Source organism: Lithobates pipiens, unplaced genomic scaffold (genome assembly GCF_037356315.1).
Source record: "Lithobates pipiens isolate NorthernLeopardFrog02 unplaced genomic scaffold, aLitPip1_a1.2 Scaffold_1, whole genome shotgun sequence".
NCBI classification, from domain to species: Eukaryota; Metazoa; Chordata; class Amphibia; order Anura; family Ranidae; genus Lithobates; species Lithobates pipiens.
In genome coordinates this window covers 22,601,969-22,619,502 of record NW_027507685.1, presented here as the reverse complement: position 1 = coordinate 22,619,502, position 17,534 = coordinate 22,601,969, and the positions used below count along the sequence as shown (strand labels likewise).

The 17,534-nt window shown below is 41.7% G+C and overlaps 1 protein-coding gene across 1 annotated transcript in view; it reads right to left on the bottom strand.

Moving 5' to 3' along the window:
• The window catches only part of IL1RAPL2 (interleukin 1 receptor accessory protein like 2), a 1,165,568-nt gene that overhangs the window by 344,489 nt on the left and 803,545 nt on the right, over positions 1-17,534 (bottom strand). Inside the window, exon 6 of the mRNA XM_077484766.1 lies at positions 3,676-3,750. Within this exon, the coding sequence (XP_077340892.1) occupies positions 3,676-3,750 (75 nt within the window). The remainder of the gene's footprint in view (positions 1-3,675; positions 3,751-17,534) is intronic.

Genomic DNA, 17,534 nt, shown 5'->3' with positions numbered 1-17,534 from the left:
TACATAAGGATATTGTGAACAGGCAGATACGTTTGTTTTATTACAGAAGAGACAAAGCACATCTCTTCTGCAATACAGAGCTCGCCTGCTCGCAATTTTTTTATTTTAGTTTCACTTTAAAAGGGGTTCTATGATCACAGCATACCCTTTCATTTTATAACATCAGCGTTGTAATACAGTACAAACAATAGTTATATTTGGCAATCCAATAGAAGCTTACTTAAAAATTATCATTTTGTGAGCGCTGCATGTCTGCTAACCATCTCTTTCCACAACTTCTGGGATTCCCTGCAAGCTTTACAGCTATTATTTCGCTTGTGGTCAATTTCTAAGGACTATATATCCCATGGTATATTGCTGCCTGCAAGCAGTGATTCCTGTACTGACTGTGCAACGCAAAAATCCTCCTCTCAGCAGCTCTGTAGTTCAGAAGGCAGGCTCTGCGAAATGTGACACAGCAGCACCTACTCACAAGGCATAGTGGATACCTGTCACAGAATCTTAAGAAGCAAATGTGTGAGGATCTATACAAAGTAAGTTTTATAAATTCAAGATCATTCTGACTAACATGATTAGGCCAGAAATAACTGAAATACATACTCGAAATGAATCATTTTTAATTTGGACTATAAATATACCGTATTTATCGGCGTATAACACACACCGGCGTATAACACCCACCACAAGTTTAGGAGGGAATTTAAAAGAAAAAAACTTTTAGGAGGGAAGTTTAAGGAAAAAAACGTACATTTAAATGCCCATCAATGCAGCCTTGTCAGTGTCATTTGCAGCCTTGCATTGCAGCCTCGTCAGTCGTCTGCAGCCTTGCATTTGCAGCCTTGTCTGTTGTATGTAGCCTTGTTAGTCGTATGCAGCCTTGTCAGTCATTTCCAGCCTTGCGTTTGCAGCCTTGCCAGTCATTTGCAGCCTTGCATTGCAGCCTTGTTAGTCGTTTGCAGCCTTGTCAGTCGTATGCAGCCTTGTCAGTGATTTGAAGCCTTGCATTTGCAGCCTTGTCAGTCATTTGCCGTTTAAAAATGGCGCTGGTAGTTCTCAGCCCTTCTCGGCGGCTTTCGGGTATTTTCGGCCGCACTCGGCCATTCTCGGCTATTTTCGGCTGCACTCGGCCGTTCTCGGCTATTTGCGGCCACACTCGGCCGTTCTCAGCTGAAGATAGCTGAGAATGGCTGAGTGCGGCCGAAAATACACGGAAGCCACAGAGAGCGTCAGAAAGCGTTAGCAACACCAGGGGGTCGGCGTATAACATGCACCCCCGATTTCCCCCTGATTTTAGGGGGAAAAGGTGTGTGTTATTCGCCGATAAATACGGTACTTAATCTTCGACAATTTTGAGTTATGGTGTATGGGAAGGCTTAAAGTGGTTCAAAAGGCTCAAAGTTTTTTTTTACCCTAATGCATTCTATGCATAAGGTAAAAAATCTCCTCTGCAGCAGCCCCCCCAGCCCCTCCTTACCTGAGCCCCATCTTAAACCAATGAGACCCCATCTTAAACCACGAGAGCCTCAGCTCTCCAGAGACTCTCCCTCCTCATTGGCTGAGATACAGTCAGTGAGCCAATGAAGGGAGAGAGAGGACAGGGCCGAGTCGCTGCTGTGTGTGTGAATGGACACACAGAGCTGCGGCTTGGGAACTAAACTGCAAGCTGTTTGCAGTGGCGGCACTCAGCAGGGGAGAGGGGCCAAGAGTGCCTGCGAGGGACTCGAGAAGAGATATATCGGGGCTGCTCTGTGAAAACCACTGCATAGAGCAGACAAGTATGAAATATTTGTCATTTAAAAAAAAAAAGTCTTTAATATCACTTTAAAGTGTTAAAGTGATAAAAAAAAAAAGTAATACTTACCTGTTCTGTGCAACAATATTGCACAGAAAATAACTTTCCTCCTCTTTTTCACAGTCACCAATGGCACTATATGCCAGCAAAACTTTTCTGAAACCCAATTAATGGCCTTCATAAAAACCACAGTGAAGTAAATGTGAATTTATTTTCTAATATATTATAATGAGAAGGTTGGTAATTATCACACTTTTCTACTAAATAAATCCATACATGTATAGCTTATGCAAGAAGCTAGACAGTTGGGTTGTGGTCAGTCTTTCAGAGTATCTATGCCTGAGAAAAACCAAATGTCGCACTACAGAAATCAAAGAATAAATCTTTCATTAGTTGGACCATTTGTACAAACTACTAAAAGCTCTGGAGTTTTAGTCAGCCTAGCTATCTATTGATGGATTAATGTGGTGCATCATCCTATTGAAAACAAATCATCTTTAGAAAACAAAGTGATAAGTAAATACAATACATTAATGAAAATGAAATTATCAACATTATCCTCCCTGGCGGTATTATGTCAGATTTTTGATGCTGAAAGCAGTATATTGTTTTGCATACAAATTTATATTGTAGGCCTGTAATTCTTAGTAATAACACACTTAAATCTGTCTAGTAGACATCCTGGATGTGATAAAGTTTGAAACACAAAATCATAAATTATACTATAATAAAAAACTATAAATAATTATAACAAATAATAATAAAATAATAATAAAATGTATTCAATAATGTAATCAAATCAAAAACACTGAAATTTGCTCAGTTGCAGAATTGTGACTTTCAGTGTTTGATGACTAATATCCCCACAAATCACTATCGCTCAAATCTGCAAGCGATTTTAATTTATTATCGCAGTTTTCTAGCTGGTCTAAAACTGCTTTTGATGTGAAGGGACACTTTTTGGTTGCTATGGACATTCTCAAGTTTCCAGGCAGAAAGAACAGTATATATAATATAAAACTGCATGCAGGGCACTGGACAAGGCATTAGGAATAAAATGGAGGTGAAATAATTTGATACATCAATGTAATCTGTGTACTGTATGTGTTTTTCACTTTTTGAATTTGGCGCCGGGCTCCGCCCCTGTGCGTTGCGGCACTCTCAGGGAACGGAGCCCAGCACACAGAGCTTCGAGCGGAAGACACTTATCGCACACACAGCTGGAGGACATCACAGGATCCTAGGGACAAGGTAAGTAAATTTGCCTGGATCCTGTGATGCGATCCCGAGTGAGGCTCAGGGTTACCGATTTTGGTAATGAAAATTCACCCCGAGCCACACTCAGGATTACTGCCAGGGAGGTTAAAGTACTTCTCAAGTGTGCACCACTAAAAATAATACATTTTTACCACATTTGATACAGGCCCTTTGTTACTTAGTCAAAATGATCAGTTTAAAATTCAAATGGCCATACATAACGATATACAAGAAAAAATAAATTGATAAAGCTGTTTTTTGCTAATAGCAGTCAACCCCATCAGTGTTCAGGAGAAAGGACATTAGCAGTAATTCCAAAGTATAAGTTAGTACAGCTGGTATTTAATAAATTCCTTTTAATCTTCCAACATAACACATAAATGCAAACATTGCATATACTGTATTTAATATGAAGCCTAACCAATTAACATTAACATTCGCCGCCACTAAGCAAACCCATACACTTAAATGGCTGCTACAATATACTCAAGCATTATAAATGGGAAGTAGCAAATTGATTTGCATGTAATAACTGTGGCAATAAACCTTCCCTTCCTACGTGCAATTTTTCCCATCTGTTAATGGAGTGGAAGTTTAGAATCTATTATTCCCAGAAGGAGACTTACCCAGCTGGACATCTATAACACTTGGCTGGTTCTCCACAGGGAACAATGGTTTAGGAGGCTTCGCTGTGAGTAAAGCTAGAAGAGAAAACAGAAGACTGTAATGGAACTCAGAGACAAATTACAGGATAGGAAACATTCTATCATGCAAGGCATTTAATTTTGCTACACTTGATACAGTGTAAACATCATCATAAAGTCTGCCTGCGTTGACTGTGAGACTATCTATAAAGAATATATTAAACCGTGAATTTTCAATTCCAGTGAATTAATATAGATAGGTCACTCTGACGGGTGCATTTACCAGATACAATAAATTTAAGAAAGATGTGGTCTAGGTCAAAATTCAACTCCTAAAATTTTACACAGGAGATCAAAACACATGGTTGAAGCCTGTTGATACATGACGTTTGATGTAAAACAGAGCAATATAATGTTTGAGACCAGTGCAGGCAATAAGTAAACATTAATACATTTATGAAGAGTTTGTTCTCTTTAATAAAAAAGTGTTTAAAATTCTTAATAAATAAATTGGAAATTATTTTTTTTTTACTCACCTCTGAATACCTGTTGCTAGGGGGTCCCTCGTAGTCTGCCTTCTTCATGGCCCGGGCTGGTGACATCACTTCCCCTCGCGCCGCACAGTCATCTGGGACCCGTCACGTGTCCCAGATGACTGTGCGGCATATCACGGCGCATGCACAGTGGGTGCCCGGCTGTGACCACAGTACGAATGATGGCGTTGTGAGCGGAGCAGGGAACGAGAGGGGGGGCTTTGTTCTCCCGCATCGCTGGACCCTGGGACAGGTAAGTGTCCGATTATTAAAAGTCAGCAGCTGCGGTATTTGTAGCTGTTGACTTTTAATATTTTTTTTTTATAGGGGCACCCCACTTTAAATGTGATTTTGTTTGGGAAAAGGGTATACATCAGGCAAGCATGCTTGTTCTTTACAAAGTCATGCTGTTTAGCAGCATAGCACAAAGAATGTTACACTATTTTTTTTTTTTTTTTTTTTACAATTTATGACCTTGACCACTTGACTTCTGGAAGATTCTCCCCCCCCACCCCTTTCATGACCAGGCCAATTTTTGTGTTACTTTAACTGAAAATTGCACTTTCATGCAACGCTGTACCCAAAGAAAATGTACTGTATTTACTGTATGTAATTTTTTTTCCACAAATAGAGCTTTGTATTTGATCACTACTATGTTTTTTTTTTGCGCTATAAGCAAAAAAAGACAGAACATTAAAAAAAAAAAATAATAATAATATTTTTTTTACATTCTGCTATAAAACATATCCAATAAAATAATATAAAAAATCTCTTCATAAATATGGGCCAATATGTATTCTGCTATGTGTTTTTGGTAAAAAAAAATAAAAATCCAAACTATGGGATATATACTGGAATTTAAATTTTTATCTTTTATACTAGTAATAGCAGCAATCAGTGACTTATAGTGGGACTGTGATATTGCGCCAGACATTCTGACACTTTTGACACTTTTTCGGGAACTAGTGACACAAATACAGTGATCGGTGCTAAAAATATGCACTGTGACTGTACTAATGACACTGGCTGGGAAGTGGTTAAGCATCTATGGCAATCAAAGGGTTAATTGTTTGCCTTGCCAGTGTTTGTGTTTACTATGTGTGCTGCTTTTACTAGAGGAAGAGATGGATTTGAGTCCCTGCTTTGCATCCCGACAGTCGGAAGGTGTGGGGGAACACTGAGTGTCCGGCAGCTGAAGATCGGCTTCTGCTGCGAATTATCACAGCAGAGGTGGCGCATGCACACACCATGCAGACAGAAGTGCATAATCACATATATATGTGTGATTTGATTCACAACTGAAGCCATGTAGCTTTTGTTGACCCTGTAACTTAGTGTATACTGTAATCAGACCTGTTCAGACACACCCACTCCCTTGCTACATATTATATGTGTTGATGAGGATACTTATGATGAGGCATGTGGCCGTTACTCATCTATGCCAACAAAGAGCTCCGGAGAAGGAAGGCAGGAAGCACATATACACTAAGCCCTTGTACACACGGTGGGAGATTCCGACAACCAAATCCGTTGGAGTAATTCCATCTGATTAATTCCGGAAGAGGTCCGGAAGTGATGTTGCATACACACGGTCGGACTAAGTTGTCGGAAAATCCGATTGTGCATAACGTGATGACGTTATTTCATTAGGACGGGACTACGTTCAGGCTAGTAGCCAATAGCTTTGGTCTAGGAATTTGATCTGAGCATGCGTGGCACTTTGTCCGTCGGAGTAGGCTACACATGATCGGAGTATGTAGGAGCATTTTGTCTGAAAATGTTACCGGCAAGTTGGAAAACTTGGTCCGTCGGATATTCCAACGGAAACAGTTCGATGCAGACCACACACAGTCGGACTATCCGACAAAACGGTCCGATAGGAAACATTCCGTCGGAATCTCCGACCGTGTGTACAAGGGCTAAGAGTAAAATATGTACAAGCTATAAAGAACAAATATGTAAAAGACTCAAATTGGGCTTTAACGCCTACCGTAATTACTAGTGGTGGTTAATCACAATCATCAGAACTTGTTTATTAATGTTGAGGACATTAACTCCTCCAAGTGGTTTTCCCAATTTAGAGGAATATAATGACCATACCCAACCATTTACAACCTTATGTGAACCAAGGAAGCCATTTGGATGAGTAACATGTCCTAAACATACAAAGTAAAGCATAAAAGCACAATGTACAATGCATTTAGGTGCCATTAATTTTCAATAGCATACCAAGGTATCTATAGAGCACATCACAGCACACTACTAATACAAATACACATAAAAATTCATGTATGCTGGGCCTGCTTCCAGTTTTGCAACAATACACAATGATTGAGCTTCACTGTCATGTCTTTCAATGCATGTATGCAAGGCAGGCTTTTAAAATGGTAAAATCACATCAAAATGGACTTTAAAGCGGAGTTCCACCCAAAAGTGGAACTTGCGCTTTAAGCACTCCTTGCCCATTTTCTTGGGGGGAAGTGGGTACTTGAGAGTGACTTCCTGTCCCACTTCCTGCTTACCTCTCTTGGCCGACTAGGCGTCTCCTCCTTTCCCCCTAGGCGGCCTCTCCCTCTCTTCAATCTTCTGGGACACATCACAGGTCCCAGAAGATTGTCTGGCCACAAGCAGAGGGCAGCGTGACTCACGCATGCACAGGGCACACCCAGCCGTGAAGCCAAAGGCTTGCTATGATGGCGCCGTGGAGAGGAGGGGGAGAGGTGCGAGGCTCCATGCAGCCGCATCGCTGGACCATGGGACAGGTGAGTGTCTGTTTATTAAAAGTCAGCAGCTACACTTTTTGTAGCTGCTGACTTTTAATAAACTAAAAAAAAGTGGAACTCCACTTTAAGGTCAAAACTGCATGAATTACTTAAAATATTGTATCTGCTCACTAAAAATACACTATAATTTCCCTTTGATTAATAAAATAGGCAACACCACAGAGATTTCTCTGAAAATAGATATAATTTTATAAAATATATCATATCAAACCAAGCTTAAATAAAGTTGTAAGCATTGTCGAAGCTAACTAAAGCCTGATAATAGCTGTTTAGAGTTATAGCCAGTGTATCTGTTTAGCTCTAGGTTTACCATCTTCAAACTGGAATTGAAGGTTGCTTTAAAACCTTTAATGCCGCGTACACACGACCAGACTTTTCAACATCAAAAGTCTGACGGAATGATTCCGGCAGACTATTCGAACGTGTGTGGGCTGCAGCGGACTTTTGATTTGCAAAAGTCTGACAGACTTTAGAAATGGAACATGTTTCAAATTTTTCCGACAGAACTCTGCCGGACCCAGTTCCTACTGAGAAATCCTCTCGTGTGTGTGCTAGTCCGACGGACTAAAACCGACGCGAGGGCAGCTATTGGCTACTGGCTATGAACTTCCTTATTCAAGTCCAGTCATACGTCATCACGTTCGAATCCGTCGGACTTTGGTGTGATTGTGTGTGGCCAAGTCCGTTCATTCGGAAAGTCCGTCAGAACTCCGTCGAAAGTCTGTCAGACTTAGTCCCTCGAAAAGTCTGGTCGTGTGTACGCGGCATAACAGAGCTGCATGATGTTTGCTGTAAACTTTGCAAATACTTTGTGAAAGCTTGTTGTACACACTGTTTACTTATGCAAGCTAAAGCCCATGTAAACAAGGCTTTACAAATAAAGTACACCTGTGCCCAGACTAAATATATTATATATATATATATATATATATATATATATATATATATATAAAATGTACATATTCTTAACAGGAAGTGAAGGCGCTTTAAAAATAAGCTGTCCCTGACCGTGTTTTGTGAAGTAATTAAAGCGGGATTCCACCCTAAAGTGGAACCTCCACTGATCGGATCCCTCTCCCCCTCCGGTGTCACAATTGACACCTTTCAGGGGGGAGGGGGGTGGAGATACCTGTCAAAGACAGGTATTTACACCCACTTCCGGGCATAGACTCCCGTGGGAGTCTACGCCATTTCCTACCCTGCCGCGCTGTCTGCTGGGACACACACGGGTTCCAGTGACAGCACGGAGATTTCCTATTGCGCTGCGCGACTCGCGCATGCGCAGTAGGGAACCGGGAAGTGAAGCCGATTCGCTTCACTTCCTGATTCCCTAACCTAGAATTGTGGCAGCAGCAGCCGAGAGCCGAGCCTCGGCTGCCGGCATCGCTGGAACCCGGGACAGGTGAGTGTCCATTTATTAAAAGTCAGCAGCTGTAGTATTTATAGCTGCTGGCTTTTAATATTATTTTTTTTTTGGTGGAATCCCTCTTTAATCTTCAAAATTTACAACAGGACTCAACAGTCTGGTTTCAGTCAGCATTTCACAGTTTAAAAACACCTTTTATATCTTTACAACAGAAGGCTGGCAGGTTGTCAAGTTTCTTCTCTGCATAGAAAGTATAAGAAAAGGAAGCTGTGATTTTAGTGGTTCTGTTATGAGTTTTAAAGATGATTTTCCCATAATGCCTGCAGTTAGAGGGGTGAATGGTGACTTGTTTTAATTAAGACCCCTTTCACACCAGGGTGTTTTGCAGGCGCTATAGCGTTAGAAATAGCGCCTGAAATCCGTCCTAAAAAAGCTGCACCATTGTCCGTAGTGTGAAAGCCCGAGGGCTTTCACACTACAGCGGTGCGCTGGCAGGATGTCAGGGAGAAGTCCTGCCAGCAGTTTCCTAGGAGCGGTGTGTTTACCGCTCCTCCACCGCTGCTCCCCATTGAAATTAATGGGGCAGCGCTGTAATACCGTCGGCAAAACGCCGCTACTGCAGCATATTGCCAGCAGTTTTAACCCTTTCTCGGCCACTAGCTGGGGGTAAAAGTGCCCCGCTAGTGCTGCCGATATGCGCCGCAAATCCGCCGCAAATTCGGCGGTAAAACGCTGCTAAAATGGCGACGTTTTAACGCCCATAGCGTGGTGTGAAAGGGGTCTAAAGTGTGTTTACTGCATGTTCAGAATATGCTAATACCTTAATGTTTATAGTCCCTGTGGGGTTTGAATGTCTGTTCTTTCTGACTATGGGGGTTATTTACGAAAGGAAAATCCACTTTGCACTGCAAGCGCACTTGGAAGTGCAGTCGCTGTAAATCTAAGGGGTAGATCTGAAATGAGTGGAAGCTCTGCTGATTTTATCATCCAAATCATGTGCAAGCTAAAATGCTTTTTTTTATTTTCCCTGCATGTCCCCCTTGGATCTACAGCAACTTTACTTTCAAGTGCACTTGCAGTGCAAAGTGGATTTTCCTTTAGTAAATAACCCATGTCTCAAACCGTGTTTTTTTTTTTGTCAGATAAGCACCACCCAGGATCAATGGTTGCCAGCTGGGAAGCACTGATATAAACTAGCTTGCTAGTGCTTCTGCCCTGAAATTTTACTAACCCCATATTGCTGGAAACATCAGAAGGGTCTGCAAATATGAACTTATAACACCTTAAGAGAAAGCAATAACAATTCTAAGCAATATATGCTTTTACAAGGAGGTAACCCATTAAGAATAACTTGCTAAGGAAGTTGACAATATGTGCACAAATTGAAAAATGTAATATTTACTTCCATTAGCCAATCATGTTTAAAAAAAAAAAAAATCCTTGTTACTTAATTCCTCTGCACATTTATTGTGTGAACAATCTCAATCGCTTTAGTAAATCAGCTTCAGTATGTGTCAATTGTATAAGCACTAGAATGACCTTAATGACAGTTTACTAGAGAAAAATTACTATTTAGTATCTAGACCGAAACCCTTATATAACGCTGCAGTGTTATTTTTAGGTTTTGCTATCCTGTCAGAGAGAATTGTTTTACTGGCTATGGAAAGTGTCAGCAACAACAGGACAGTCAGTACTGATAGCAAGACCTGAGGCATTGCTCAAAGTCACAAGCACCAGATGTCACACACTGCTATGTAGACCTACACAATGTCATAGAGCTATGGGCACTCTGTCAAATAGTGGACTTGCCTAGGGTTTGCCACATTATCTATTGGGTTAAGCTTCTGAAATATGTTTATGAGTTATTTGCGCTATTTACAGTTTGGACTATTTTCCATTTGTGATATAAAAACATTATTCATGGAAAATTTTAAAATTTTTACATAAACCTGTACCTGCACTGACTTTAAAAAAGTCCCTACCAGTAAATACTTTTATATGAAAATGGTCTTTGGTTTAGTATTTTTAAGAAATATATTTTGGATAAAATAGGAAAAGATTTAGAAATTGTGGACACTGGAACTATGCAAATATGTGTGTATATAGATTTGAGGATTGTGCCTAGTCTTCTATCCACAGATCAACTAAAAGATAACCAATGGAATAGAATAATGAATCTGCTCACCTCTGCCCTCTATTCTAGAAATCAGTATAAAAGTGCAAATTTTTTGATAGGATGGAGTAATAAAGGTTTACAGCCTTTGTGAGTATTGTATTGCTGTCCATGTCCCCATTAGATACAGTTACATAACTTCCTGTTTATTAGACAGATGTCAGAGTAAGAAATGAATCTCTTCAACTGGCATACAGGCAACATTTCAAACCGTTCACACACATTTCTCCTAATGTGGACACTCAGAATGGGTCTAACCCTTTGTCACGCTACGCAATCTAAAAACGAATGTTTAAATGTAGATATACCTGCTAACATGGAAAATTGACTTTGGCACTGTAGATATATATAATACTGTGCAAAAGCGTCAGGCAGGTGGGAAGAAAAGCTGTAAGATAAGAATGCTATCAAAACAGAAAAAAAAATCTAAATCAAATCAATATTTGGTGTGAATACCCTTTGGCTGGCAGACAGCATCAATTCTTGAACTTGCACATGTTGTACACTTGCACAAAGTCTAAGTCCTTGTACACACGGTCGGACATTCTGACAACCAAATCCGTTGGATTTTGGCTGACAGATTTTGTCCGAAACTGTTGCATACACACGGTCGGACAATGTTGTCGGAAAATCCGATTGTACATAACGTGATGACGTTATTTCGTTACGATGGGACTACGTTCAGGCTAGTAGCCATAAGCTTTGGTCTAGGAATTTGATCTGAGCATGCGTAGCACTTTGTCCATCAGAGTAGGCTACACATGATCGGAGTATGTCCGATCGGAGCATGTTGTCGGAAAATTTTATAGACAAGTTGGAAAACTTGGTCCGTCGGATATTCCGACGGAAACAATCCGATGGAGACCACACGTATCTGACAATACGGTCTGATCGGACACATTCCGTCGGAATCTCCGACCGTGTGTACAAGGGCTAAGACCCCTTTCACACTGGAGGCGTTTTTTTCAGGCACGACAGCCCTAAAAAATAGCGCCTGCATAGCGCCTGAAAAAAAGCCTCAGCTGCAAACCCAGTGTGAAAGCCTGAGTGCTTTCACACTGGGGCGCTGCACTGGCAGGGCATTACAAAAAGTCCTGCCAGCAGCTTCTTTGCAGCAGTGTAGGAGCGATGAATCCAGTGCTCCTGCCCATTGAAATAAATGGGGCAGCGCTGCCATACCGCCAGCAAAGCGCTGCTGCAGCGGCATTTTGCGGGATGATTTAACCCTTTTTTGGCCGCCAGCAGGGGTTAAGACTGCTCCGCTAGTGGCCGAAAACAACGGTGAAGCAGCGCTAAAAATAGCATCGCTTTACCGCCGACGCCCAGGCACTGTGAGTGTGAAAGCACTCTCAAATTTTGTAGAATTAGAGTCAAGTGTATGATTAACCAATTATACCAAGCAGGTGCTAATGATCATCCATTTCATATGTAGGTGGAAACACAGTCATTAACTGAAACAGATACAGCTGTGTAGGAGGCTTAAAACTGGGCGAGGGACAGTCAAACTCTGCTACCAAGGTGAGGTTGTTGAAGACAGTTTCATGTCACAGGTCATACACCACAGAAAGACTGAACACAGCAACAAGACACAAGGTAGTTACACTGCATCTGCAAGTTCTCTCAAAGATTTCAAAGCAGATTGGAATTTCAAGATGCACTGCTCAAGCTCTTTTGAAGAAGCACAAAGAAATGGGCAACGTTGAGGACCGTAGATGCAGTGATCAGCCAAATAAACTGCAGCAGATGAGAAACATCATGCCTACTTCTCCTCGACATCAGAAGATGTCCAGGAGTGCCCCGAGCCAGAAGTGGTCTTCATGGAAGAATTGTGGCCAAAAAGTCATACCTCTGATGTAGAAACGAGGCTAACAATAAATGAAAACATAGGAGTGCAGAATGGGGTGCAGAAAAATGGCTCTGGATTGATGAGTCAAAATGTGATATTTGGCCGTAGCCGGAGGCTGTTTGCTCCCTGAAGGGCTGCAAAGTTATACAATGAGTGTCTGCAGGCAACAGTGAAGCATGGGGGAGGTTCTTTGCAAGTTTGGGGCTGCATTTATGCTAATGGTGTTGGGGATTTAGTCAGGATCAATGGCGTTCTCAATATATCCATCATGCCATACCATCAGTGAGGCGTGTAATTGGTTCCAAATGTATTCTGCAGCAGGACAATGACCTCAAACATACAGCCAATGTCATTAAGCACCATCTTCATCATATAAAAGAATAAGGAGTCCTGGAAGTGACTTTTTAGCCCCCCACAGAGCCCTGATGTCTACATCCACAGAAGATCTGTAGTTAGTTCTCCAAGATGTCTGGAACATCCTACCTGTTGAGTTCCTTCAAAAACTGCGTGCAAGTGTACCTAGAAGAATTAATGCCGTTTTGAAAGTAAAGGGAGGTCACACCAAATATTGATTTGATTTGGATTTCTCTTCTGTTCGTTTACTTTCTATTTTATAATTGATAAAAATAAACTATTAACAGTTCTATTTTTGAAATTTACAGCTGCCTAAAACTTTTGCACAATAATTATATATATATATATATATATATATATATATATATATATATATATACCAGGTAAAATGCGTATTGAACATGTCACCATTTTTCTGGGTAAATATATTTCTAAAGGTGCTAACGACATGAAATTTTCACCACATGCAATCCAAACATACATAGAAACCAAAACAAATAGGTTCAGGAACAAAGTTAAGCCCCATACACACTATCAGATTGTCTGCTGATTTTTGTCATCAGATTTACCATGTAGTAGAAGGGCCTGCCTGATTGCATACAAATTGAAACTCCTAATGTTTGACCTCATATTACATGGTTTTGGTAATTCTGAAGGAAAAACTCAGCAGAAAATCTGATAGTGTGTATGGGGCTTTATGTGTAATAAAATGGAATGACACAGGAAAAAAATATTAAACACATGACGAAAGGGAGGTGCAAAAAGGCATGGAAAGCCAAGATACCAGCTGAAATCTATCAGTAATTAGAAAGCAATCCTGCTCCTTGTCAGTGCAAAATAATATCAGCTGGTTTAATCTCAACTGATGGCCTATAAATAAGGTGTTTCATTACCAAGGTATCACACAAGAAACATATGATGGGCAAAAGCAAAGAGCTCTCTCAAGACCTTTGCAATCTTGTTGTTCCAAAAGATACTGATGGCATTGTTTACAGAATCATTCCTAAACTTCTGGTGTTCCAGTGAGCACTATTGGGGCCATAATTCGGAAGAGGAAAGAACATAATTTCATCATAAACTGGCCATGACCAGGTGCTCCTCGCAAGATTTCTGACAGAGGAGTGAAAAATAATTATCAAAAGAGTTGTCCGAGAGCCAAGGAAAGAAATGGAATTAGCAGGTATAATTGTTTCAAAGAAAACAATAAGTTATGCACTCAATCGCCATGACCTGTATGCACCCTTACCATGCAAGACTCAGGGGCGTAACTATAGGGGGTGCAGCAGTCGCGACCGCAACCGGGCCCTGTGATACAGGGGGCCCATGCAGCCCCCTCTACATATGGCCGGCAGCAGCATAGGCAGCTAGGGGTACCAGTGCACCATGCACACGGGTGGCTGGAGGTGGAGGGTGACTAGCAGAGCTCCATGCTCGACTATCGCACTGGCTGCTCTTTAGTTGTGCATTCCCCGCATGACCTGTGTCCTCAGCCGGCTCCTCAGAGTACCCCTCTCCTGCTCCATGCATTGCCGCTCAGTCTGATGTCTGTTCCGAGTCCAGCCCACGCTGCACTGCATACTTCTCCCGGGTAAACAAACTTTAAGCACACAGATGCAGTGCAGCCCTATCAGAGCCGGCTCCCCGGAGGACACTGCAGGCTTGTCTGCCAGCCCCCCTCCTCCCCCGTCATACACAGATGATGAAAGGTCTTTCTGGGAGATATGCTGATCACCCATCCAGCACACTGAATGGAGCCCAGGCCAACATGGATGAGTGCGCGGCCTACAGCTTGGTCATGGTTAGTGAGAGGACCCCATCCCCCACACACCATTACATACCCCCTCCATCTCCCCCTGGGGACAGGGACCCCTTCTCACGTGGGGGCAGGGACCCCCACCTCCCCTGGGGACAGGGACCCCTTCTCACCTGCGGGCAGTAACTTCATCTGCCCTGGAGAAAAGGACCTCATCTCATCTGGGGACGGGGACCCCATCCTGCCTAGGGACAGTCCCCCAATGGGGCACCTAAAAAAAAAAAAAAAAAAAACGACTGATACCAGTGGTGGAACTACAGGGCTCACAAAGGTCATACCTGTGACCACGCCCTGGAGTTCCACCGCCGGACTCGGAAGGGCCATGGCTGGGGTTCAGGGGGGCCCTTCATGGTTTCTTGCATCGGGGCCCTGAAGGTTCTAGTTACGCCATTGGCAAGACTCCATTGGTGAAGAAAATGTTGAAGCTCATTTAAAGTTTGCTGCACAATGTTTAGACCAGCCTGTGAAATATTGGGAGAATATAGACCAAAATTTAACTCTTTGGATTCCATAATACACACCATGTTTGGAGGTCAAATGGCAGTGCACATCACCCTACAAACACCCCCATACCAACAGTGAAGTTTGGAGGTGGGAATATCATGGTGTGGGGCTGTTTTTCAGCAAACGGTATAATTGAAGGAAGGATGAATGAAAAAATGTACCAAGACATTCTTGATAAAAATCTGCCGCCATCTACCAGGATGATGAAGATGAAACGAGGGTGGAGATTATATAGGAGGCATCTTGAAGCTGTCATTACCAACAAAGGATTTTGTACCAAGAAAGTATTTCAGTTTGTGTCTTCAATACTTTTTCTTGAGTTATTCCATTTTATTACACTTAACTTCATTTCTGAACTTATTTGTTTTTGTATGTATGGATTCCACTGGTTGTTAAAGACATGTGGTTAACATTTTATTTCAGCCTTTAGAAATATATTTACCTAGGAAAATGTTGACGTGCTCAATACTTATTTTACCCGCTGTGTGTGTGTGTGTGTATATATATATATATATATAATATATTTACACACACGCTCCCACAGTATTTTGATGTTAATTTTATGCAGTTAATTGAGCCACTTTACAGCCCAACAATTAAACATGCCAGCCTTGGTGGGTCTATATGTTACTTTTGGTTACACTGTGGAAACAGGAAGCCCCTAAAATCCTGGCTGGAAGGACTCAAGCCAATAGGTCCTAAAGTGTTTTGCACTTCAAACCATTATTTGTACTTAACATGCCTTTCTTGTAGTGGATGGTAAAATTTTAAAGATGGTTTTGATTACAGGCGTTTGATCTTTTCCAAGAAGTATGGATTACACAAAATTTGTACCTATGCTCGCCAAACTCACAAGCCCTCAGTGTTAAGAAGGCCCACCAACGCAAAAACTGCTTATAGTGGAGTTTCACCCAAAAGTGAACCTTCCACTCATTTGTCTCCTCTGCCCCTCCCGTGCCATGACTGGCACCTTTCGGGGGGGGGGGGGTGCTGACAGGATATCCTGTTTCCACCCCTGGGAGCTCCGGGAGTCTGCGCTGCCGCCAGTCACAGCGGGGTTCCCTACTCCCCCGTCACTGGGCAAGTAGGAGAGAGGAGCGGGGCCTTGTGCATGTGCAGTAGGGTTCCAGCATGAAGACGTAAGGCTACACTGCTGGGTTCCCCGCAATGGTGTACATTCAGGAAAACCGTACAGCTTTTCAGCACAACATCAGACCAGAACCTTTCCCATCTACCCGGATCGTGTGGGACACAGTAGAACTGTCAGGACTACATACTTATGATGAGCAGGACTCCCACTTATATCTTTGAGGCCTGTTTTTTCCTGTATTTCCCCTTTGTGTGTCCTGAGGAAACAGACCAGTGAAACACGTTGATACACAGAGGCTAACTTACCTGAGATCATGTAACATTAACAATAGTTTCCATAAACAGGCCAGCTACGCTTGGTGCAAACTTTGCCGCGGAACAATACAATTGCCTGAGCCTATTTAAATAAACTTCATTGCCCAGAAGCCTCATCCCAGTCGAAGTCACGTGGCGTGACGTAACGCGTAGGATACCAGAGGCAATAGAGACACCGGAACAGACGGATAGGTACGAGCGCGGCGCTCGTTTTTACAATGCACTATTGATACCATAAAATGTGAGTTTTTTACCTGTTTTACCTAAATAAACGTCAATGCTGTTTGCAACATACTGCACTATGGTAGGCTCTTTTTATCTTCTTTCTAACACACTGAGTACCTGCCTGAGTGAGTCAAGTTACTGACGTGGAAAGCGGAAAGGCAAAGAAAGGACCCCCTCCCCCCCCCGTCCTCCTGGCTTCATCCCATAGGAACGCCTAGGAAAAGGGCCCATCCGGAGGGATCCATTCCTTCAAATTTCACTACATGCTGTATACCTTACAGCAATAAGGTAACCATTCATTTTAGCCACAGGTGTCAGAGACACTGAAGACCTCTAGCACATCACTTAAAGGCACAACACCACCGAATATTAAGATAGCAGCACAAAGTGTCCTTGTGAAACACTTTCACACTTCCACTACCTGTTGCACTTTGGACCAAGAAATAAACGTCCAACAATTTGCACTAAGAGACTTTATTTTAAGATTTTTTATTATTTTTTTATATATATATATTTGTTTTATTTTTTTATATATATATTTTCTCAGATTTTTTCTATTTTTATATTTTACCTTGTTTATTGATCTCTTCTTAAAAAGCACTGTATGAATTATTTATATATTTCACACAATTATCACAGATCACTCACTCGCTGATCTATTGTTTGTATATTTTGCACATATTGGATATATATTCCATACATAATTTTAAGATTCTCTGCACTTTAGATATTTTAATGGTGAATACTTTAATGATGAATATTTATGTCCTTTTTTAATGCATTTACGCATTTATGCAATTCTTTCTTTGGCATACGATATTTATATATTTGCACCTTATG